Source organism: Neomonachus schauinslandi, chromosome 7 (genome assembly GCF_002201575.2).
Source record: "Neomonachus schauinslandi chromosome 7, ASM220157v2, whole genome shotgun sequence".
NCBI classification, from domain to species: Eukaryota; Metazoa; Chordata; class Mammalia; order Carnivora; family Phocidae; genus Neomonachus; species Neomonachus schauinslandi.
In genome coordinates, this window is record NC_058409.1 from 72,480,767 (window position 1) to 72,505,283 (window position 24,517).

Below are 24,517 nucleotides of genomic sequence, written 5' to 3' on the forward strand. Positions count from 1 at the left end.
AAGGTCAAACTAAGATATGGTCTGATGCTCTCTAGGGAGATGTTCTGAAGAGAGATGAAGAACAATGGAGATGGTGAGCCTTAGTCACTCAGAATATTGAATGTGACTTGAAAAAACCTACACCTCAGGGTAGTGCTTTCCCTGGGAACCTAATGAACGCATCCCACCACCTTGTGGAAGTGGCTGGTAAGATTCTAGGGCAGCAGGTTTACGTGGTAAGTTCTTTAATTAGGTAACTCTTTTTTTCTTAAAATTTGCTGAGTACGTGACTAAAAGAGTGATTATCTTCTGGTTAGTACCCTGTAAAGATCTATAGCATTCTGGAGAAAGCTCAAAGACAGCCAGCTATGCACCAAAGAACAGACCGATGGTTACCAATTATCACAGTTATTTAGCACAAGTATAAACTACATTATCTTGTAGGAAAAAGTTATTTAATAGGAGCAACAAGTAGAGGATGCAAGCCTACAAGCAAAGCATTTGTATGTCTAGATAAAAACGACAGTGAAAGGATCATGGTCAAAATATGAGTGACCTTGGAAATAGGAAAGATTCCTCATGAATCCTCCTTTTGGTAACCTGAAATCATTTGAGCAATACTTCCTAACACATAGCACATATCAGGCACTGTGCTAAGCTCCTTATAGGTGTTAATTTTTACAGTAACTCTAAGACAGGCACTGTTAAATGTCCTTATTTCACAAATCAAAAAAATGATGTTAGACAAGCTACAGAAAGCAACTGACGTTTGGGAAGTGATAGAACCAGGATTTACATTTGGAACTCCCAGACTCAAGTGTTTTATTAGCAATCAAAGTACACGCTTTGACTACATTAGTAGTACACTTATATTTTGTTTTTGCTCATTATTCACTATGGATGTTTTAAAATGCGAGGGTTACATGCTGTCTGATAGGGCAAACTGACTTCTAATTGATGGCTACTCAAAAACATGTTTTAGAAATTGCTGTGATTAGACACTGAGTAATTTGTTTAGATTTGTGCATTTGACTAATTTGTTCTGAAAACCACAGGAAATCTATTAAGAATAAGAACTATGTTTATTTGCCTTCAAAGTTCCTTAAGTAGCAGCATGTTTTTTATGTAGTAGGTACCAAAAGTAGACTCATCAACTCAGTAAAATTGAGGATGAAGTCATATAGTTTTATTCCCAGTTTACCTTTGACATTCCAAATATGTATTATAAGATACATATTCTGTGGTTCTATTAAGCTGTCTCCAATACCATTTTATGCTATTAAAATGCTTTAAAGTAGATTTATTTAGTAAATGCTTTAAAGACACATCTAAAATTCAAAGCTAGGTAAACACTTCCCAAATTAGTATAAGTTTATTTTCAGGGGAATTGAATTAGATATTTTCTTGCATCTCCATTATTAAAGGTAATTTATTAGATGATAGGTCTTGCAAACAGTAGAATGAATTTTACAAAGGTGAGAGGGAATCTGCGGTCTTTATCATTCTTGGAAATAAATCTGGTTTTTTTTTGGTAGATCATTATCACGGATGCAAGTAATTTTAGGACATTCTGTCTGGTGACCGTGGAGTGACTGCCATCTAGTGGCCATTTTCCACCATAGGCGATGCCCCTTTTGGCCCATTGGGCAATGCCGAGGGGACGAATTCATCATCAGGTACATACACTTTGGCACCCATCTTCACATCTCACTGGATTACACATGTGTCTTTGAGGGAGGAACCATGTCTTACATATTTTCTTTCTTTCCTGTACTAAAGTATTTGTTACTATCGAAGTGAAAACATGTTCTGGACCCACCCAGCTAAGAGAATTAAGAGATAAGTTTTCATTCCTCATCAATTCTACCTCCTCACACCCCTAACTCTTCTACTTCTGCTCAGGCCTGCATAAAAACTGGCAAATGTGGAAACTGTGGTGAGACCATAGCAACTCTCTGTTCCCATGACCGCATTACCAATTTAAAAAGCAGAAAATAAAATTATGCATTAGTGGCTGACCCTTAATACTGGAAACTAAAAAAACAGATGACAGTAGATTCTTTCAGTGGTTAAATAGAATGCAACCAAATCGTTAGAAAAGCAGAAAGATAAACATTACAATTATCATTCTAATAGCTACACTTTAAGGAATGTTTATGAAGTGCTGGGCGTTGTTCTAAGTGCTTTCTGTGCATTAACTTATGTAGTCCTCAAAACAACCCTACAATGTAGTTAGAACAAAAAGCAAAAAAACAGTGGTATTTTTTTTTAAATACCCAAATATTTCTAAAAAAGATTATTTTGAAAAACAGATTTTAGCGGATTCACCAGTCACCTAAAATACTTGGGAGAATTAGATTGCTTTAGCAGAATACTATAATTATTCTTTGGAAGACATGTACCAAATGAGTCAAATTAACAGATGAAAGAGAGTTTATTTATCTATTTATATATCTGTCTTGGTCTAGAAAAGACTAGGGGTGGCTTAAAAAGGGATTATAGTAACTTTTTGGAAAATGTTCAAGATCTTAAATATATTACTCTCCCCAAAAGTTGGCTGCTTCCAAGCTTGATTTAATATTTTGCATGTTCTCTCTCCGTTGTTTCGTAAATATATTTGCTTCTCCTTTTTGCAATCGACGTCTGACAGCTGATTTTTGCTGTTTTGTCAACTGACGTTTCACCTTCTGCTTCACCATTTCCTGGAAAGATTTCATGAATCAGTATTACTGATAATTGACCATTTTGATAAGGAGTAAATATTCAATAAAACAAAGATTTACATTGCTAATATTTTTTCAAATTTGTTAAGAGCATGAATTTCTTAAATTAAAAACACTGACAGTACTATGTGAACCAGCAATAAAATAAACAACAAACTAATGGTTACAAAATAGGAGAAAATAAATTCCTAACAGAAATATAGATTTTATAGCAAAAAGTACTACACAATTCTTTGAATAACAAATCGCCATAGTGCCACCTAGTGTCCATCAGGAAAACTGAAAACAAAAACCCCAAACCAAAAACCCAAGATAAAAACTGCTTGTTGCTCTGCTTTCGAGATAAAGTAGACATGGCTTTGTAGTAGAAAATTATGTTTAAAAGCATTCACAACTGGTCAAAATGTATCCAAGAGTGGGGCGCCTAGGTGGCTCAGCCGGTTAAGCATCTGCCTTCGGCTCAGGTCATGATCTTAGGGTCTTTGCATCGAGCCCCACATGGGGTTGCCTGCTCATCAGGGAGCCTGCTCCTCCCTCCCACTGTGCTCTCACTCACTATCTTTCTCTCTCTCAAATAAATAAATAAAATCTTTACAAAAAAATGTATCCAAGAGTGCCTTCATAACTTCAGGTGTAGAGATGATCTGATGGCAGCAGTTACATGGAAAAGTCTTTATACAATTTCTGGGAGATGTAGAATGCTTTCTCAGTATAAATTCAAATTATTCTTATTAAGAGCCAGGCTGCCAATGTCACTTACAAGATGAATAAAAAGTTTGAATATTCTGTTCCTAATAACCTTTTCTTCATCTGAAGCACTACAGCCTGATATTTAATTGTATATAACGTTGTATCATCCAACTTATTTCCTAAAAACAAGGTAAACACTGCAAAGGTTGAACCAAGGGTCTCTTTTTTTTTCAAGATTTTATTTATTTGACAGAGACACAGCGAGAGAGGGAACACAAGCAGAGGGAGTGGGAGAGGGAGAAGCAGGCTGCCTGCCGAGCAGGGAGCCCGATGTGGGGCTCGATCCCAGGACCCTGGGATCATGACCTGAGCCGAAGGCAGATGCCTAACGACTGAGCCACCCAGGCGCCCCGAACCAAGGGTCTCTTGTTAATATGCCCCACCCTATGCTAGGCACAAAGAAGCATTTATTAAAAACCTGTCAAGTTAAAAAATTAAAGAATAACGGATCTGAGGTAAAAAGGGGCTAGAAGAATTAGTCTGCCTAACACACTGTTTCTTGGGTTGTATATGTGTACTATAAAACTTTGGTCCAGGTAAGTTAAATGGAGACTTTGCATCATTTAACACAGTTAAGGAAACTACATTCAATTAACAGGTTTTAAAAAGTTTTCCTTCTTAATTTTAGTCTTAATGATTCTCAATGGGAAAAAAGGTAAGAGAACAGAGAGTGGAAACAGATGGAAGAATCAGAATTCAAGTCCCTGCAGAGGCTGATACCCCATGAGATGTAGTCACCCAAACCCAGTAAAGGCAGGAGACTTAGAAGGAACTGGTATCCCAGAAGTTTCAGAACTGAAAGCTCTAGGATTGGCTGAAAGTTTAGAATAAATGTAATTGGCCCCCAGGACTCTTCCCTACCCTAGGAAGACCAGCAAAACTATCATAGCCTCCTCACCCCAACGGGAGACCAAAATTCTGAATTAGAAAAGCACATCTTCTTAACTACAACAAAGACAAAAGAGCAATACTTTCAGAATTCTGAAGGAAAATTATTTCCAAACCACAACTCGAACACTTAAACTCCCAATCAAGTGTGAGAACAGGTTAAGACATTTTTAGAAATAAATAAGTACCGACCCTCCCATTCACTCATATAATTACTGGAATCTGTATGGCGAAGTAAAGATGTAAACTAGGTAAGAGAAAGAGATGGAACTAGGAAAGAAGGCAACAATAAACAGGAGAGGAAAAGTCCCAGGAAGACAACAGTAGAACGTGCACCATAGAGGCCTCTAGAATGCTGCCAAGAAAAAAATTAATTATTTTCTAAATGTTCTGCTTGATAATCATACCAAGAAGCTGGAGAAAATAAGGAGACAACAGATTACTATGCATGCACCTCCTCCTAATCCAGAACAATTTATGAATCCTACAAGGTTAATTTTTTCATGTTAAAATAAGAGGGAGAAAAATTTCGTTTAGTATATATTTCTTAAAATGATGAAACACGAAATAAAATACTTGTGATTATTACAGTACATAAAAAAATTAACAAAAATCATGCATTTTGTTGATTCCATTGTTGTTTTTGTTGACATGTACATTTATTAAAAAGCAATATACCTTAAGTTTAATTAGAATTTGTTACATTTTACATATTAGGAAGAACAGGGTTGGTAAGTGGCAACTTTGCTAATAGAGAACTATAAAAGCATTTACATGAAGAAAACAGATGTTACAATTACAGTTCCAAAGAACACAGAGAAAATCTTTTACCAGACAGTAAAACAATAATCAAATTAAGAGGTTAACAAAATAGTTTTCTCCTAACCTTTTAACAAAATAATGTGACCTCAAGGAAAACAGTGTGACCAAATTTCCAAAAGAATGTAGAATTAAGATGATCAATTTGTTTCCAATGATTACAGGGAAACCTTTTTGATCAAGCGAGGCGTAAGAGATCTTTTTTTCTCTTTAGAAGGCAAATTTGTATTTTTTTTAATTTTATTTATTTTTTATTTATTTTTTAAAGATTTTATTTATTTAGTTGAGAGAGAATGAGAAAGAGAGAGCACATGAGAGGGGGGAGAGTCAGAGGGAGAAGCAGACTCCCTGCTGAGCAGGGAGCCTGATGCAGGACTCGATCCTGGGACTCCAGGATCATGATCTGAGCCGAAGGCAGTCACCCAACCAACTGAGCCACCCAGGTGCCTGCAAATTTGTATTTTATAATGCAGTTCATTATAGGTTTGACCCCATTTTAAACTTTAAGTTCCTGTTAGCTATAAAGGAAATGGGATAAAGTCAAGAGCTAAAGACAATGTCAGTGTCATCATCTTTATATACAGAAGACAGCATAACTTAGAATTTAAGGAAGTAGCATTAATTAGTAATCTAAACTTTATATTCAAGTGCCGATTTTACACCACTGTAATTACATAAAAGCACTTACGTTTTGAATCTAAGAAGTAAAAAAAAAAAAAAAATGGGTAAATAAAACTCATTAAGTATAGAAAATATAAAAGCCAAGGGTGGACAGGCAATTAAAGAGCAGGAGAAATTCTTTTTTATTTTTTTAGATTTATTTATTTATTTGAGAGAAAGACAGAGAGAGGGGAGGGGCAGAGGGAGTGGGAGAGTCTTAAGCATGAGACTGAGCAAGAGCCTGACACGGGGCCTGGGGCTTGATCACAGGACTCTGAGATCAAGACCTGAGCCAAAAACAAGGGTCAGACACTCAACTGACTGCACCACCTAGGCACCCCTAAAAAGTGTGAGAAATTCTTAATAAAAACAGGTTGATAATACTTAAAGGGAGACTTTTATCTTTTAATATATTAGATGTTTCAAAAATCCCATAGATTTAAATTTTACATCCAGAAAATCAGATAAATTATAAGGCCAACAGTAAAAAGTATAAAAAAAAATTTATACATTTACAGAATTTCACACTTTTATTTTGGTCTGACAAACTCTAAATATTTCTATTATCAAGTAAAGTTCCTAGAACCATTAAAAGTGTGCTATATTATAAAATACAGTATGTTATTTTTAGCTTGTCTTTGATAATTCTGATTTAATTTTGTAAATATCCCATATTATATCCATAGAACATATATTTTAGCTTACTGACAATACATATGAACTTGGAAATCAGAAGTTCAGTAAAAACAAAGTTCTTTTCTTTAGTTTGAATTCACATTCCACATAATTTTATTTCCTCCTTTCTAACTTCTAAATTGATTTTCTTTTGTTCATTTTAAGTGAAGTTACCACTAAAAACTGGTTTCAGTGGTATTTAACTTAATGCCTTTAAGCAGAAGGAAAACACCCAATACACCAATGATGTAATTTTATCCTTTCCCTTAAAAATTTACAAAGGAAATAAACTGATTATTTCTATTGGGTACTCTGCAGAGAAGGATGGCAGGCAGTAAAGCTCCTCAGGAGCTGCCTTATTTGTGTTCACTATCCTGCACAGAAAATGTTCCTTAAGAAATTCTTTTGAACATTGCTGCTACATGTCTAACAAAAACTTAAGATACCCAAATTTTTAAATCACCTATTTTTCTCCCTCAAAATTAAAGAACTAGCTAGTGAAACTGGTACACCTTTGCACTTCAGCTGCAGTGCTGTCACTGGGTAACCTTGAGCAAAGTCACATAACCTATCTGGGCCTCAATTTCTTCATTGTTAAACGTCAGGGACTAGACCATATATGAGCGTCTATAATCTGTCCATGGTAATGACCTAATCAACATTTGGAAAATGCTGAATAGTTACCGGAGGAATTGTTGAACAGCTTAAAACACTGCCCGCAGAAGTAACACTCAGAGTTCTTGTTCTGTACTGTTTAATATCTTCTGTATTTTCTTCATCTCTAAAGGTAAAAGAAAATCACAAATTATCCAGTTAATTTTAGTTAATTATGTGTGATTAATTTATATTATTCCTACATGATAGTAAAACTTAAAAAACATAACATACAGGCCGGAAAGATCATTATATTTAAAATTTCTGTGAAGGCAAAACTACCCACAATTCAGCCCAATATATTAACACTTTTCATTTTACAGCATTCGAATAATCACTATCAAAATTGCAAAATGGTAGAATGTTTCAGCCACCAAATTTGTTATCACATCCCCACAATTCATATCTTTCCCACTAATCCTCTCCTTTTCTTTCACTGAACTTTACACATCTGCCTCTTACAATATAAATCCTTGGAACACTTCCCTGCCATCTCCCAAACAACAACAGATGCAAGAGAGAGTACTCTTACTCTATACAATCTGCTCTGCGAAGGCAGAAAAAATGATGGAAACTAATTTGTTTTACACATTGCTCAAATTTTTAATGTATACAAGGTATAAGAAACTCAGACCATATTAACCCTTTACAGTCAATATTTTTCATCAAAATGTTATCATTGTTTCTACTCTGAATAATAAAAAATTTTGCCCAACATGTGTTCAAAGAGAACAAATCATTCCATGCTAAAACTATTTAGCCTATGTATATTTTCTTCTATTACTTACTGAAACTCCTCAGCCACTGCCACCCTTGATTTTAATTTAACTTTATAAGCTTATTATTTGAGTGGTAATAGCCCTGAGACTTCAGATATGGTTATACAAAAAAGGCACAACAGGGCGCCTGGGTGGCTCAGTTGGTTAAGCGACTGCCTTCGGCTCAGGTCATGATCCTGGAGTCCCGGGATCGAGTCCCGCATCGGGCTCCCTGCTCGGCAGGGAGTCTGCTTCTCCCTCTGACCCTCCTCCCTCTCATGCTCTCTGTCTCTCATTCTCTCTTTTTCAAAAAAAAAAAAAAAATCTTTAAAAAAAAAAAAAAAAAAAAAGGCACAACATTTCTGTGTTTTGCTTCATAATAAAACTCTAAAGATTAAGATAGCCCTAGGATATAAGCCTGAACATGTACTGAGGAATGCCTAATAAATGTACTATTGATTTAATTTTGTCATATTACTATTTTGAATAAAACTCCATTAAACTATAATTGATTCTGGCTAAACTATCCCAAATCTAAAAATTAAATTTTTTATATCTTTTGCTAATATTAATATTTGCAAGAAAGAAACTCTTACAAGAAAAATAACATAGTAACATTACATAGATAGAGGGTTCAAAGTACCAGAGAAAATTCACTATAAATAGATATTTTACGAAGAGAGCACATTTACTGCATGTTTATTGGACTACGTATAAATCAAACATACATTAGATGTAAAATTACAAAAATATATGAACATTCATCCATCTACAACTTGGTCAATTTATCAAGATCAATTTATCAATTATTTGTAAATAATTCTTTTAAAGTAACTGGTTTGCATTTTTAAGGCAGAACTGCTTAAAACTAACAAAATGGTTTGTAAAGGGTAATGTGAATTTTAACACAAAAGGTTATTTGCTTTCATTTTTTACACATAATGGGGCAGAATATAGCTCTGTTATATCATTTGGGAAAAAACAAACAAACACACTCATTCACCAGACTTGAAGAAAGTATAGGTCTCCACATTAAAGTAAAAAAATCAATCAACAGACATCTATACCTGAAAGGCCTGGTTTCTTTGTTTAACGATGACAAGGCAATCAGATGAGGGCATGCATCTTCATACTCTTCAGAGCCCATGGGGATTCCTCCTTGACCTGCTTTACCATCTTGCCTGGTGTCATTTTCAGTTTTGTTTTTCTCCTCAGAACACTCAGTTACAGAACTGTTGTCAACATCCTGCCCTTCTATTTCTTCTAAAGCTCGAATGAATTCAGGTATTTCAAAATTGTGTGCATCAGCACTCTCCTCTGACAAATCATCTTCCTTTATTTGCTCAAGATCTCCAGATGATATGCAACAGCAGTCAGCTGTTTCATCTGTAGAGTTTCGATCACTCTGATTTTCTAAACTACAAACCTTTGCTTTCTCTGACATCTCTTCATCAGAATGTGAGAATTCAGACCTGTCTTCTGTTTCAATATTTTTATCATCTGGACCTACTGGATGAAGCAGTTCACCATCTGCCTCCATTTCCTTTGTGTAGCCACTGGCAGAAACCTCTACATCAAGAGAGTCCTCCCTCCTAGGAAAAAAGAATGATAAACAAATACTTACCTGACATGGGTTAAGTGTTTATTATTCTGATAAATTACAATCCTCAAATGAGTTTGGTAGTTTATATATTTTAAAGATTTTTCTTTGCCTAAAATCTAATAGTTAAGTATAAAATGTAAAAGATATAGGCTTGTTGTCACTTAAGAATAAAGTGACTATGAAAAGCAACAAATCCTAGTAAAAGGTTAAACTTCAGCTGATATTGATTTAATAAATTCACTTTCTTTTTTTTTTTTTTTTTTAAAGATTTTATTTATTTATTTGAGAGAGAGAATGAGAGACAGAGAGCATGAGAGGGAGGAGGGTCAGAGGGAGAAGCAGACTCCCTGCCGAGCAGGGAGCCCGATGCGGGACTCGATCCCGGGACTCCAGGATCATGACCTGAGCCGAAGGCAGTCGCTTACTTAACCAACTGAGCCACCCAGGCGCCCCAATAAATTCACTTTCAAAGGGGGCTAAAGATTTCTTCTTTTAAGTTATGTCAATCATCCCAAATCAGAAAACAGTATCTTAACTAAGTATATAAAATAAATGGGAAATTTTTGCTTTGAGGATTTATATTTAATTATGTTCCATGAATCAATTAAACATAGCTTCTCTTATGAACGAAGGAAAACATAAATTCCAATGAACCCTTGACTTGCTTCCTTAAAAAAATGGGTTATTCACATATTAAACTGCACTTTGCAGTAAAAGTTTGTGAATTTATAAGAAACTATGTATGTTCCTCCCCTAAATTCAGTAACATTGCCTTAACAGACCAAAGGCAGGAATTTTCTAGTTTTTAAGTTTCATTTATACATTAGACAGCAATGATACTCAACAATGATTTAATGTGCTGAAGGTCACTATTTGGAAATTTTTAAGATGAAACTAACTGTTAAAACTCTTAGAATTAAATAAATCAGGTTATTTAAACAGTTTTATCATTTTAAACAAAGCAGAGTACAAACCTGATATCACTAAAAGTTGGATAAAGCTCACTTTCATAGCCGAAACGTTTCATGAAGAAATCTCTAATGCATTTAACATCCCTGTCAAAATACCTGTAAAAGCAAGAATCATTTTTGATATAGCCTGTGTTGCTTACATTTTTCCTTCTTAGTCAATGACAATATCCTTATTAATGACACTCCTAATCACTGTATGAAAAAGGATGTTACTCATAAGAAAAAAATACAAGAAACAAATCAGTTGCCAGTGTGTCTGAAAAACTAAAACTAAAAGCAGAGAAACTAAGAGGAAATATAAGCTGTAAAAGGCATAGTCCCTACAGTTAGAAAACTTGAGGTCTTCCCATACTGTAACAGACATACTAAGAGAAGATAAGATGTATATGAATCTCAGAAAAGAAGACTGGATTTGCGGTGTGGGGCAGGTTTCCACTTTTCCTCTTTTGTTTCCAGTCTGGCTGGTTATACTCATCAGCTATACCCACTAGAACCCAGTCAACGGCAAAAGCTAAAGATAAAATAGGTTAGTGATGCCTAAGAAAAAGTTTGGGGACTATTAAATTATGTTATTATCCATTAGTTAATTTGCAAGAACAGCCAAAAGAGATAAACAATGCTGTGGCTTATAAATAATGATCTGAAGACATGTTAATCTGGACCAGGGTAGAAGGACCTGTGAATATCAGGTTGCTTTTTCGGCCACCATAAAGCAGTGAGAACAGATTAAATTCTCTAGGTTTCTAGACAAAGGAGAATTAAGAAACAGGGTGATGTGGAATTGACTACCTGCTTGAATATTAATATTTTAGAGAAATATAAAGTCTGGAAACAAAGATAATGCCACTCTTCTTTCCTTTTAGGGCACCCTGGGAAAAACCTCAATAAATTATTTTAAAATTATCTTTTTACATATGTCTATGTTTCATCTAACTAGATAAAATCTCAAAATCTTCAAAAGCAGAGATAGGTCTTATTTATAATTATTAATTTATATCTTAATTTCTGGTGCTTAGCACAACTCCTTTACCCCAGTACCTGCCCATTAAATATCAAGTTAAATCACACTGTTTCCCTACAGAATAATGCAGCCTACACTTCAAATGTCATGATTTGTCATCGTTTCCTTCTCTAACTCTGGTGGTTCCCGGATGTTCCTTCATTGTGTGACTATGTTACCTCATATAATAAAAATGGTGATTAGTTACCATCCAAAGATATATTAACCACCCAAGCACCTAATAATCTATTAATAATTGTTTGGTTGGAAATATTCTTAAATATATTTAACGGACATTTCTTTTTCTAGAGTAAGTATAGACATTTTCTAATGAGAATCAGGAGGAAGAAAATCTTGACTGAACACAAACTGGTTTGAGCTCCCACTTTCGAAGAATTCATTATTTCTATTATGTAAGTGATAGCGGTTGTTATCTTCAGGAAAAAAGAGAAGTTTCTCATATTGTAACTTGGAACAGGAGGAGAAAAAATATTCAACTTTAATTTGATTACAATCAGTTGCATCATGAAATACAAGGGAAAATATTCTGTCATATTTCACAGCTTGGCTAGCTTACATGGTTAAGTAATGTGAGGAATGAGCTTATCATTCCCTGCCCTGCATGAGGGATGAGGTTTTATATGAATTCTTTTCTAATAATAAAATAAAAGCTAAAAATGACAGGAGAGATATTCTTGATCTGGCAACTGAGTCCCCTCCAAAATTACAATTTTTATTAAGGCCATCACAATTATCAAATTATGCTTTGGTGTAACACTCTTGGAGGCAACCATGGAGCAAAGAGAAAGGGGAAAGGCAGAGAGGATGGGGTTCTAGGGTCTCCTTCTCTTTGTCCCTACTTTTTCTTAGCAGGCTTTTGTTTTAAAAACTGGGCTTTTACGTAAAAGTTTGAATAAAGGGTCGTTTGGCTAAGAAAGGTTGACTTTCGAAAGTCTGTCAGATTACACAAGTAACTCAAATTCTTTTCATGGTTTATAAAGCAGGCAGTTTCTTCAGATTTCCCATATACAGCATAAACTTAATGACTATTGGTTTTAAAAACTGGATCAAAGTGCATTTTCCCCCCCCTTTAAAACACTGAAGAATAAGAAAGAATTCTCTTACAGGGGATTATCCTAGTTTGACATCCTTTAATAAAAAACAAATTTCAGAGGCACCTGGGTGGTTCAGTCAATTAAGCATCCGACTCCTGATTTTGGCTCAAGTCATGATCTCAGGGTCCTGGGATTGAGCCCCATGTCAGGCTCCATGCTCATTGGGGAATCTGCTCAAGGATTCTCCCCCTCTCCTATTGCCCCTCCTTCTGCGCACGCTCTCTCAAATAAATCTTTAAAAAACCCACCAAATTTTTAGACCATTAACATCAGCCACTTCAAACCAGTTATTGACCCAAATGACAGTATGACAAAGTTGAAAAATTAAGAAAAAAATTATTACATCACACATAAACACACCCATAACCAGAAACACTTTTAGCATATACCATTCAGCATTGTGATGAGAAGTTGAAACCATCTGTGGAAAGTCAATCATGGTGATGTGGTCATCTTTATCCAAAATGAGATTAAATTCATTAAAATCTCCATGAATCAGTCCATGATTTGCAAGTTTGACAATTAGTTCCATAGCTTCATCATACACTGATGCAGGATCTTCAACATGGTGTATCTGACATCTGAAAATATGAAAATAGGTTATTTGTATTCATTTGTAATTTTCATGAAAGCAAACGTGTCTGTATTATTATTTCCATTCCTTAATTCCCTAACAACTTTCTCATTTCTATCAGCATACAGACATGATATAACAGCTCCTACCTATTTAAAAAAAAAAGAAGCCATGACCTGTCTCAATTCTGTATCCTCTTTCTACTATAGACTTTCTGTGATAATTACAGCTAAACTCCTCTACATGCACTTTCTTCATTTTTTCTCACCCATTCTAATGAACGCATTTCAAACATTTTCATCCACCTTGTTCCAAAGAAATAGGTCTGGTCAAAGCTACCAATGACTTCCATGTTGTTAAATCCAGTAGTCATTATTTGTTCTGTCAGTTAACCTCTTCACCATTGTTGAAACATTCCTTCACTTTACTCTTGGTACACAAACTCTTAAGGCTGTCCTCTTTCCATATTTATCATTCCTTCTTAGTCTTTTTTTTACTAGTTCTTCATCTTTCCTTGACTTTTAGATTTTGGAGCTCCTCAAAGGTTATTGCTAGGAGCCTTTATTTACAGTTATTCTTGGTGATCTCATTCAGGCTCATGGCTTTAAACACTATATATACACTGACCTCAATTTAGACTTCTCTGAACTCTAAGGCATCTCAAACTTAACCGTGTCCCACACTGAACCTCTGATTCTATTTCACCCTCTAACTCCAAGCTGCTCTTTCTATAGTCTTTCCCATTTCTGTAGAAACACCTTTGTACCTCCACTTAATTTGTTATTCAGGCCCAAAACCTTGGTGTTATCCTTGACATTCCTCTTACTTCATATCAATATCCAATCCCAAACAAATCATGTTGGCTCTACCTAAAAAATATATCCAGAATCTGACCACTTTTTATCACCTTCAAATCTACAACTCTGATCTAAACAACCATCATCTCTTGTCTGGATTATTACAATAATCGCCTAATTTGTCTTCCTAATTCTGTCCTTGTCTCCTTTCAGTCTATTCTCAAAACAACAGCCACAGTAATCCTATTAAAACAGTCACATCACATCTCTTCTCCAAAATCCTCCATAGCTTCCTATCCCAATCAAAATAAAAAAGCCCTTGTGCTAACTATTGCTACATTGGCAATGACATTGCAATACATAAATGTATGAAATCAACATGTTGCACACTTTAAATTTATATATCAAATGTATTAAAAAAATTAAAAATTCCTTGCAATGACCTATAAAGCCTAAATGATCTAGTTCCCTGCTGCCTCTCTGATGTTATCACTTATAATCTTTGCCCTCACTCACTCAACTCCAAGTACACCAGCGTCCTCATTGGTCCCTGAACATTTAGGCATGTTCCCATCTCTGGACTTATGTACTTGCTGCTCCCTCTGTCTGGATCTCTTAGATAGCTGCATGGTTTTCTCTCTCATTTCTTTTAGGACTGTGCTCAAAAAATACCTTATCAGTGAGACTCGGTTCCCGACCATTTATGTAAAAACAGCAGCTTCTTCCACCTACCTCAGTACTTCCTCTCCCCTTACCTGTTTTATTTTTATCCACTGCATTTTCTACCATCTGATAATCATACATTTCTTTCTTTAGCTATTTATTGCATGTCTCCTTCCAACAGAATGTAAGCTCTATGAAGGGAGAGATTTTGTTTTGTTCACTGCTGAGCTTTGGTATATACTAGAACAGTGCTTGGTATATACTAGATTGTTAATAAATCACAGAGATTACAAAATCCATACTGTCAGAATGAAACTGAATTTTTAGTTTGCATGAGACTACAGCCTTCTATTAATTTATCTCCTTGAAGCAATATTCTATTTAATCAAAAAATTTTTTTTGAAAACTAAACCTCACATTTATTTATTAGGATCCATAGTTTCAAGAATAACAAATACTTACAGAGGATAGCCATTTATGAGTTCCATGACCACTGCATGGCGATTATAATCAATTGGTTTTGGTACTGGGAATTTCCTCTCATACAATGCCTAAAACATAGCAAAACAGGTATAAACTAATAAAGAGGTCATTAATTTTTAGGGAAAAATAAAGCAAATGTACCTGCCCACAACCAGAAGAAAAAACATACAAGCCTTTACAAAATTACAGTTAACACATGCTTATTTATGTATGGCTATTCACAGCACAAAATAAGGTATACATAAAACAAAATTTTAAACCAGTTTACTTAATTCACCTTTTCACCAAGCCTTAATTTACTGAACATTTACTAAATATTATACATGGTGCTAGGGTTATAGAAATGAATGCTAAAAAGTCTGTCCCCAAGAAGCTTATAGTCTCTTGGATATATCTTCTTCTTATTTTGTTAAGTTTCTGCCATTAATTGGGAGTGTGCTTAAAAATTCACATGGAGGGCGCCTGGGTGGCTCAGTCGGTTAAGCATCTGCCTCTGGCTCAGTTTGTGATCTCAGGTTCCTGGGATGGAGTCCCACATCAAGCTCTTGGCTCGGCAGGGAGTCTGCTTCTCCCTTTCACTCTCCCTTTGTGCTCTCTTTCTCTCAAATAAATAAAATCTTTAAAAAAAATTCACATGGAAATAAGTTGTGATTTGGGAAATACTCTTGTCTTCTGGCAGATTAGGAAATAAAATACCCAGTAGATCAGGCATTTTAGTTTATAGAGCACTGACCACAATATAAAATATAAATAAATTGATTATGTGACAAATATATACACAGTAGTGGTCTGAGTCAGATGTTACTTCAGATCAACCATAAATCCATTCTTTCCCCATATGCTTTACTTTTCCTATCCTATTGCTTACAAAGTCCAAATCTCTTAGATTTATGCCCTCTACAATTTAGAATGCTACCATTTCAAAGTAGGCCTTTGTTATTTATACCTGTTTGCTCCAACAGTGGTTCTAGCTCTTGCCACCATATCTAACCTTTATTCTGTGTACCAATACCCAACTAAAATACTTACGTCAATGCTCCATTTTAAAAAAAAGCTACAATGTTTCTAAGTATTGATCTCAGTCTGGAAAACTTTTCCTAGTTTTTAAAACTCTCTTTAATCTACTTATCCAGTCCTAATTTTCCCAATACTCTTTTTAATAAGCACTCTGGAGTACACACAGGGCTTACATTCATATTCATGTCTTTGCCCACAGTGGCTCCTCTGCAAAGTACAGTACACTGTCTGACTATCTTCTCCTTAGAGACAAATTACATGCATGCTTCATGACTCTACTCAACTCCTACTCATTTTATGAAACGTCCTTCATCAACTATTCTAGTCTACAGAAGTTTCCCTAAATGTAACAAATAATTTAATTTTTAAACTATTCTTTGTATATATTTGTGTTGTATTCCCAACTTTAAGACATTGACTGCATTACTTATTCCTTTGGTATCCACACCTTCACCCCACTGTATGCCAGGTACTTAATACAGTGGTAGGCATACAAATAATATTCAGCATGTATCTATTAACAGGGTCAGTTTTATAAAGCTGTTTACTTCCTACCTTCTTTGTTAGAGGAACTGAATTACCTTCCATTCCCCAAAGGTTTTTGTTTGTTTGGCTTTAAAGATTTTTTTTTTTTCAGTGCAAGTACTTTTGAACATGCCTTGGCAGCTCAACAGCATATAATAACCTTAAATATTGTCATAGTGGTCTAGCCCTTGCAATATGGCTTAATTCTTAAGCTATTGCCTAATCTTATTTTACTCTCTAGGAAAAAAGAGAAAAATTTAAGCAGCATATTTATGCACAACCAGGTTCTATCCTAGTACCGTCATATAAACATCTGAGAAAACACCTAATGCAGTTTTGGGAAAATGTGTAACAATCCCTACCAAACCGCCTACTTACTGATTATCTATCATAGGTTACAAATCGTTAGTATAAGACAAGAAACATCATGTTATGGTATCAACATCACTTACATTGTTTGAGAATTCTTTCCCCATCATTACTAAAAATTTAAGCACATGAATTAAAATAACCTACTCAAAAAACACCAAACTGAAACTCCTAAGAGTTTCATATACTGGCCATATACTAGAGTGACTTCTTTTTTTTTAAATGTATGTATGTATTTTTAGTAATCTCTATACCTAACGTGGGAGTCAAACTCACAACCCCCAGATCAAGAGTTGCATGCTCTTTCAACTGAGCCAGCCCGGTGCCCCTAGTGTGACTTTTAATAAATCAAAATTTTAAAAAGTGATGATAAGTAGTAACAAACACTATTATTATTGGAGAATAGTAATAACACAATACTATTTTCTGTTTAATTAAATGTTATTGAAAATATTTAATTTGGTTATTAAAGATATTTAACAAATCTTGGGGCATCTGGGTGGCTCAGCCAGTTAAGCATCTGACTTCAGCTAAGGTCATGATCCCAGGGTCCTGGGATTGGGCCCCATGTCAGGCTCTCTGCTTGGCGGGAGCCTGCTTCTCCCTCTCCGTCTGACACTCCCCCTGCTTGTGCTCTCTCACTCTCCCAAATAAATAAAATCTTAAAAAAAAAAAAAAAAAGATACTTAACCAATCTACCCTGAACTTAATTTTGAAGTTGAAAGGTTAAAGGCTAAAGATTTTTACCATTCCTAATTTGCATGCTGTAAATCAACATTTCTTCTCCATTACATGAAGGAAAAATACTAGTCAACTTATCTGAGACACTAAGGTTTCTACAGATAACTACTATAGGTAACTCCCTGGGGTTTTCAATTAGAGACAAACATATGCGTATTTATGTATATTGAATACATACACACTCACACATTTGTGAGGCAATTACATCATTATTTAAGGCTACTTGTTAATATTGCAGAATATTACCTCATATTATAAAATAGTATCTTATTAACACTGTAGAACACATGTTGCCTTAATTTGCATTAGTAACAATGAAAAATGCCTTCACATAGAAAAAAAGTCACCAGAAAAGCAAATAACAGAAACAATCATTAGTTAAAAGTAAGTGAAAGAATTAGGACTGGGGTAGAGAGATGTGGGGGCAAAAGACTGATAACTGTCACTATATCTTTTCAACTACATGTACTATTTTGTTAAGAAATACAAAATTATTTACCAAATACCTTCATATAGGCAAATTCTTTCATGGCAGAGAGACGAGATAAATAAAGCCAAGACATGTTATGCCTGTGTTTATGATAATCACGTTTGTTTTTCAGATTTCGAAAGGAGGTTCTTCCCAATCTGTGAAGCTTTAATGCAAATTGCTGCCCTTCTTCATTTGCAACAATGTAAATATCTAGAGCCAAGATTTAGAAAAGATCATTATTATACTATCATTCCAAAAAGTTCAATTGTAATTTCTGAATTTTGATTTTATTTGTATCAAATTTTCTTTACTAATAACCAGGAATATTTATTACTCAGCAAAATTCTTTATTTTAAATACAATCCAAAATAAGATAACATGTATTAATATCTACTACAAAAGAAAACAGGGATGTAGCGTGTCAAAGGTTATTGCTCCCAAAGGTGCTCAATACTCAGTTCAATTTAGTGGCAAATTGTCTTACATGTCCTACATGTATGAGAAGTGATTTAATATCTTCTTTTTCAACAATATGAAGTTCAATTCTTCAACTGCTTCAATAAATAATATTCAGCTGTTAGGGGCTATAGGGGTGCCTAGGTGGCTCAGTCGATTAGGTGTCTGCCTTTGGCTCGGGTCGTGATCCCCAGGGTCCTGGGATTGATCCCTGCATTGGGCTCCCTGCTCAGTGGAGCCTGCTTCTCCCTCTCCCTCTCCTGCTCCCCCTGCTTGTGCTCTCTGTTAAATAAATAAATAAAATCTTTAAAAAAAAAAGAATATAATCCTATAGTAAACAGAATGGAGATCTTCCCCTAAGTATTCCAATGATCAAAAAAAGTTGCTATTTGAAATACTGACATTTAAAACATGTCCTAATTATTCATGAGAAATTTTAATTATTACACATCAAGAAACTCACATTGGTGGAATTACAAATTAGTGTAAACTTTTGAAAGGAAATTTGGTACTACCAAATTTTAAATGTACATAACTTTTGCACTAATAATTCCTAAGGCTGTATTTACGAATTTATTTGCACATTTGCACAGAGATATGTGCACAAGGATGTCTACCATGTCATTACTTACAAAAGAAAAGATGAAGTAACATAAATGCCCCTAACAACTGGGACTGGTAAATCAATTACTGAGCACTAATACTATGTAAAACTCTGCAACTATGAAAAAGACCTATCTGTTAACATGAAATGATATCAGAAATGCATCAAGAGGCACCTGGCTGGCACCTAGCGCATGGGACTCTTGATCATGGGGTTGTAAGTTGGAGCCCCAGGTTGGGTGTAGAGATTACTTAAAAATAAAATCTTAAAAAAAAAAAAAAAAAGCATCAGGTGGAAAAAATCAAGGTGTAAAATAGTTAAGTAATGTTTACTTTCACCTGTGATTAAAAAGATGTGAATGCATATACATACATTTTTGGTACATTATATACTAGTATTAACATAAAATATTTCTAAAAGGATATATAAGATACCAATCAACAGTAACAATTTTGGGAAGTAATAACAGCAGATTGAGACCTGGGTTAGAAGTAAGATTTATTTTTATTGTACTTTCTTTTGTACTATTTATCAATTCCATGCAGTGAAGTTCTTAAAAAAAAGCCATTATTTTTTTAAGTAAAAAAAAATCAGACATAAAAAAGTTAAGAGGCACATATCTAAAAGAAAAGGTGTTTCATTACCTCATTTTATACATTTCTCACACACACACACACACACACACACACACAGTGCTATATTTAGCACTCCCGCAATACTTATTTGCTCAATGCTATTTTAGAAAGCTTCTTTCTGTGTTCTACACATACCTAACTTTGTCCTATTTCTATGATGGAAAAGTGTGTTTGTGGCTTTTCGATATTCACTGTCTTCTAATAATCCCTTGTGCATATTTTAACTATTACAAATATCCATTTACCATACATAAAATAAGAGTAAATAAAATATTTGCCAAAGATGTCAGTTATTAGAAGAAAATTAATTCTTGCTATAATTGAATTGTCAGTGAGACTTACAAAAAACAATAACCTACTAAATTAAGGGTAATTTCATCATCTATATTGTTTCCAACCAACTTTTCAATTTACTGCTCAGTTGGAAAAAATGGAAAAATTAAAAGATAATGCTTTCGCAGGGAGAAATATAAATAGAAACTAGAGCGAAGAAAATGAGTTCAGTAGTACTGTTAGCACTTACCAGATTCTTTGCCAACACCCATCTGGTTTCCAACAGACTCAACCACCTGTCTAGAAGAAAGTGTTTTCAAAGCTAGGTAATCATAGCCTGCATTTGTCAGCCGGTAGCCCTGGACAGCTAGACAAAATAAAACGAAAAAGACTGTATTTTACTTACATTGTACAATCAAGTCACATTAGTTCAAGTCATGAGAAGAGTTCAAACATAAGAAATCTTAGTTGGAATGATTAGCTTACCCAGTCTTAGGAGTCTGGCATTTCTTCCTATAATTTGTATTTTTTTCTCTAGAGCAGTGTTACTCAAAGTGTGACTCTCAGACTCACACCAGTCTCTAAATATTTGTTACCAGTCTGAAACGAAGTGGTTACCTTAAGAAATTTTTATATCACTTTGACAAATTTATTTTATGTCTTCAATTCTAATAAGGAATTTGTGCCTGTATTTTATCAATTTTTAAATTTCATTTTTCTAGCAATTACTTTTTTATTGTTATTTTATAAAAGCATGGATCCATAATAGGTGGAGAAAAAGAAACTCATCCCTCACCACAGATGGTTTGAGAATTAATGCTTTAGAGTAGTGCAGTAGAACATTATTTGTCAAAGATAGTGGCAATAATTATCCCTATCCTACTTGCTCTTCTGCCATCTGGAACTTGTTAATCCCCTCTCAGGAGATGGAGGCTATTTCTCTCCTCTCTTTGATCTGGGTGGGCCCTGTGAAAGCTCTAATAGAACATGGTAAATGTATGCAGTTTTCAGGTCTAGAAAGAGTACTTTGCTGGTCTGGCAACTTTCATTTTCCACCTTTCGAAATGCCTGCTCTGGGGGAAGCCAGTTACATGAAAAATCACAAATGGTGCCATAAATACTTACTTTTGGTACGCTCCCAAGCTATGAGTTTATGTTTCACTAAATCTCTTAAAACTTTATTACAGCCACCATGTTTAAGGCTGGCTATAGAAGCAACTAAACTGCAGGGAACTATTTCATGGTTCTTCATGCCCATTTCAACCTGAAATTAAAGGAATCATATGTAATCATAATCAACAGAGCTGTTGTCTATCAAAATCTTGCTAAGAAATTAACTTCTTCAAATTTCTCTGACCATGCAGTTCCCCAGCCAATTCTGAGATGTAAGTACTACCTTCTCTGGACATATTTCTAATCATAATTTGATTATATAATCACAGATACTCATATTCTGCCTCTCTACTAAACTCTAAAGGTAAAAATTGCAAATAATTAACACTTACTGACATGTGGCAAATACTAAGATATTTATTGACATCTAAATATTTATCTTTAAAAACTATAGGTATTTCAGGGGTGCCTTAGTGGCTCAGTCATTAAGCAACTGCCTTCTCTCAGGTCATGATCCCAGGGTCCTGGGATCAAGCCCTGTATCGGGCTCCTTGCTGAGCGGGGAGCCTGCTTCTCCCTCTCCCTCTCCCCCTGCTTATGTTCCCTCTCTTGCTATCTGTCAAATAAATAAAATCTTAAAAAAAAAAAAAAAACCTATAGTTATTTCAGATATTCATTAAGAAGGTATTTAATATGAAAGTATCATATGCAGGCATGATGGAAGATTAAAAAATATATAGAAATACTCTACCCCTCAAGAATTTATTATCTAATTGTGGAAATAAGAACCTACACATCTAACTTTATTAGAAGACAAGAAATGGTAAGTGCTAAAGAAGAAGTGCTCAGGGCTGAACAAAAATAATTCTAGCTGAGGGATCAGTTTCAAAGAAGTGGCACCTGAGGTGTACTTTGAGATGAAGGAAAACCGAAAAAAACACACAAGGGAATATCAGAGAAAGCAAAAGATTTGGACATGGCACATACGCAAGCAAATACAGAGCACAGCAACAGCTAGTACAGTGGTAGCTCAGGTGCGATGGCAAATAGAATTCATGAAAAGGTGGATGGAAAACGCTTTTGAGAAAGGTATGGAAGGCCTTGAAATGTAGACCAAGGAGTTTAGATTTCTTGTTGAGGAAAACTGAAAACCCTTGAAGGTGTTTACACACGGTAGATACATGAACAGAGATGTTTTAAGGACATTAATCACAACTCAAAGTTCTGGAAGGTCTTTCAAATGAAGCTGTTTAAGGTAATTTGGAAAGATGTATCTATACTCAGGAATGAAGTCATAATTAAAGGGTAAAACTGTCAGTTATTTGACAGAGGTAACAGATAAAGCCGTGAAGTGGATGTGATCATCAAACAAGAGATAATGGAAGACAAAGGAGGGTTGAGGGACAGAATTTTGGGGGAAGTTCACATTAAAAGGTAAGGGCAGCCAGTCAAAGTATGATTACTGATGTAGGAGGGGTCTGAGAAGTAAAGGAAAGAGAGTCAAGGAAAGGTGGCTGCTGATACCAAGGATGGTTAAGACTCAACAGAGACTGAAATATTATATTTAACAAGTAGGTCATTTGTTGGTGAGCTTCAGAAAAGAACTTAAATATTGCAGAGATGAAGTTCTGGAAGATAAAACTGGCAATGTTTTGATATCCCAACCAAAATCTCACACCTTAACTCATTTCCCTTGTTAGCCTCTAACATTCTTTCTTGACTCCCTTGTTTCTGTTGGGCATTAAGGAATAAATCAATGTGCTGAGGAAGCAGAGAAGGAAGGTATCTTTCAGAAGTGACAGTAGGTGTTTAGACAAAGTGCAGATGAATTAAGTGCCTTCCAAATTTCATACTGAATTTGCATTTGATACTTTAATCTTTAAGTATTGCCTATTTAAGCAAAAGATAATAGCTTCTAAAAAATTTATTGTTTTATTCTGGAAATGCCTAACCTATGTGTTGTTGATCTTTGTGCTGTAAGACTACTACCATTGAAATCAGTTTTTGTCACTTCCCTGCTTAAAACAGTGGCGGTGCCTCTATATCTAGAATATATTCCAAATTCTTTACCAAGCCTGCACATGATCTGTCTCACCTTGTCCAATTACATCTCCAACCAGTCAACCAAACTTGCTCACTATGCTCCAGCCACACTGGCCTTTCTTCAAAAACTTTCTAGTTCAGAAGCTTTTTACTTAGCACAGCTGTTTCCCCCGGTCTCCAGCTCTTTCCAAGAAGTTCACTGGACCACCTCCTTCTCATTTAGCTCCTATTATTTCCCCCTCTCCCCTGCCAGTCTTTCTTTTACTTGGCAAATATTTATTCAGTACCTACCAAACGCCAGGAACATTTTCAAAAGGCCTTAACACTTCGGTTACAACAGTAAACAGACAAGATTCTTTCACTCGGCAGTCTTCTCTGACTACACAATTTAAAGATGGCATTCATGCTCCCCACCCCAAACGTGCAGTTTCTATTCTATTATCCTCTTTATCATCTTCACAGCACTTATTATCTGATAGTCTTCCTTTATCTACTGGTTTACTCAATGATCTGTCATCCTTGTCTTGTACCCCTCTGAATTCCCTAGATTTGTCACTAAAAACCAGACAAATAAGTGTTGATTGAATGAAACTGAATAAATGCTATGTAAGTGCATCTGTGAGTGAGGAATTCAGTGCTAACAATTCTCAAGAGTCTTAAACCCTTCTCCGGGGGTCGGAAGCCCAGGGTCAGAGAAGCTTTCCAGGCCACAGAGATGCAAGTATAGCTCTGGAACATAATAAGTAGGGGAGCAGAAAGGAAGGAAATGATTAGAAGAGGGGACTTTGCTCTGTTTCGGGGGAAGACAAAAGCTTCCGAACAAAGGCTTTTGAAAAATCTGACTGTCGGGTCTTCTCTTCCTCATTCGGAGCCTGGGTCTCTTAAGAGGGCCTACAGTACGCTCAGCTCTCAGCCGAGTCTCCGGAACAGGAAAACGCGCGGTGGGAAAGGACTGCGGGCAGGGAGAAACGGCGAACTTCTTACCGCGGTCAGGACCCTGAAGTCATCTCGGCTCATGTAACGTAACTTGGCCACATTCACTTTCCCCATGGCGGCTCAGGATCAAGCCAGGATACTCCTTCACAACAGCTGAAGAGCACAAGGTAAACCTGTACACTAACCTCTCCGGCGCCTCACAGCCGTCGGGTGGCTTGCGC

General features: G+C 35.4%; 1 protein-coding gene across 4 annotated transcripts; it reads right to left on the reverse strand.

Annotated features, from left to right (window-relative positions):
- Positions 1-3: 3 nt before the first annotated feature.
- On the reverse strand, positions 4-24,517 carry RIOK2 (RIO kinase 2). 4 transcript variants are annotated; one of them, XM_044917031.1, is made up of 11 exons: positions 24,345-24,517; positions 21,330-21,468; positions 20,455-20,571; positions 18,271-18,446; positions 15,092-15,180; positions 12,985-13,176; positions 10,484-10,576; positions 8,974-9,498; positions 7,179-7,275; positions 2,521-2,681; positions 4-44 (listed from the first exon to the last, which is right to left on the reverse strand). In XM_044917031.1, the coding sequence occupies exons 1-11, from the start codon at positions 24,408-24,410 to the stop codon at positions 32-34; spliced, it is 1,668 nt and encodes a 555-aa protein (XP_044772966.1). In that variant the 5' UTR covers positions 24,411-24,517; the 3' UTR covers positions 4-31. The 4 variants fall into 4 exon arrangements, with proteins under 4 accessions (XP_044772966.1, XP_021554880.1, XP_021554885.1 ...); XM_021699205.2 differs by lacking the exon at positions 4-44 and having other exon boundaries at positions 2,342-2,681; positions 24,345-24,499; XM_021699210.2 differs by lacking the exons at positions 4-44; positions 10,484-10,576 and having other exon boundaries at positions 2,342-2,681; positions 24,345-24,499.

What these genes read in the sequence shown, in the direction of transcription:
- RIOK2 (XM_044917031.1), bottom strand. Translation starts at nt 24,410, where the DNA reads ATGGGGAAAGTGAATGTGGCCAAGTTACGTTACATGAGCCGAGATGAC. An exon ending in ACTTCAGGGTCCTGACCGCG is followed by an intron (nt 21,469 to 24,344) that starts GTAAGAAGTTCG and finishes CTTTAATTTCAG; the next exon opens with GTTGAAATGGGCATGAAGAA. An exon ending in CTCATAAATGGCTATCCTCT is followed by an intron (nt 13,177 to 15,091) that starts GTAAGTATTTGT and finishes TCATATTTTCAG; the next exon opens with ATGTCAGATACACCATGTTG.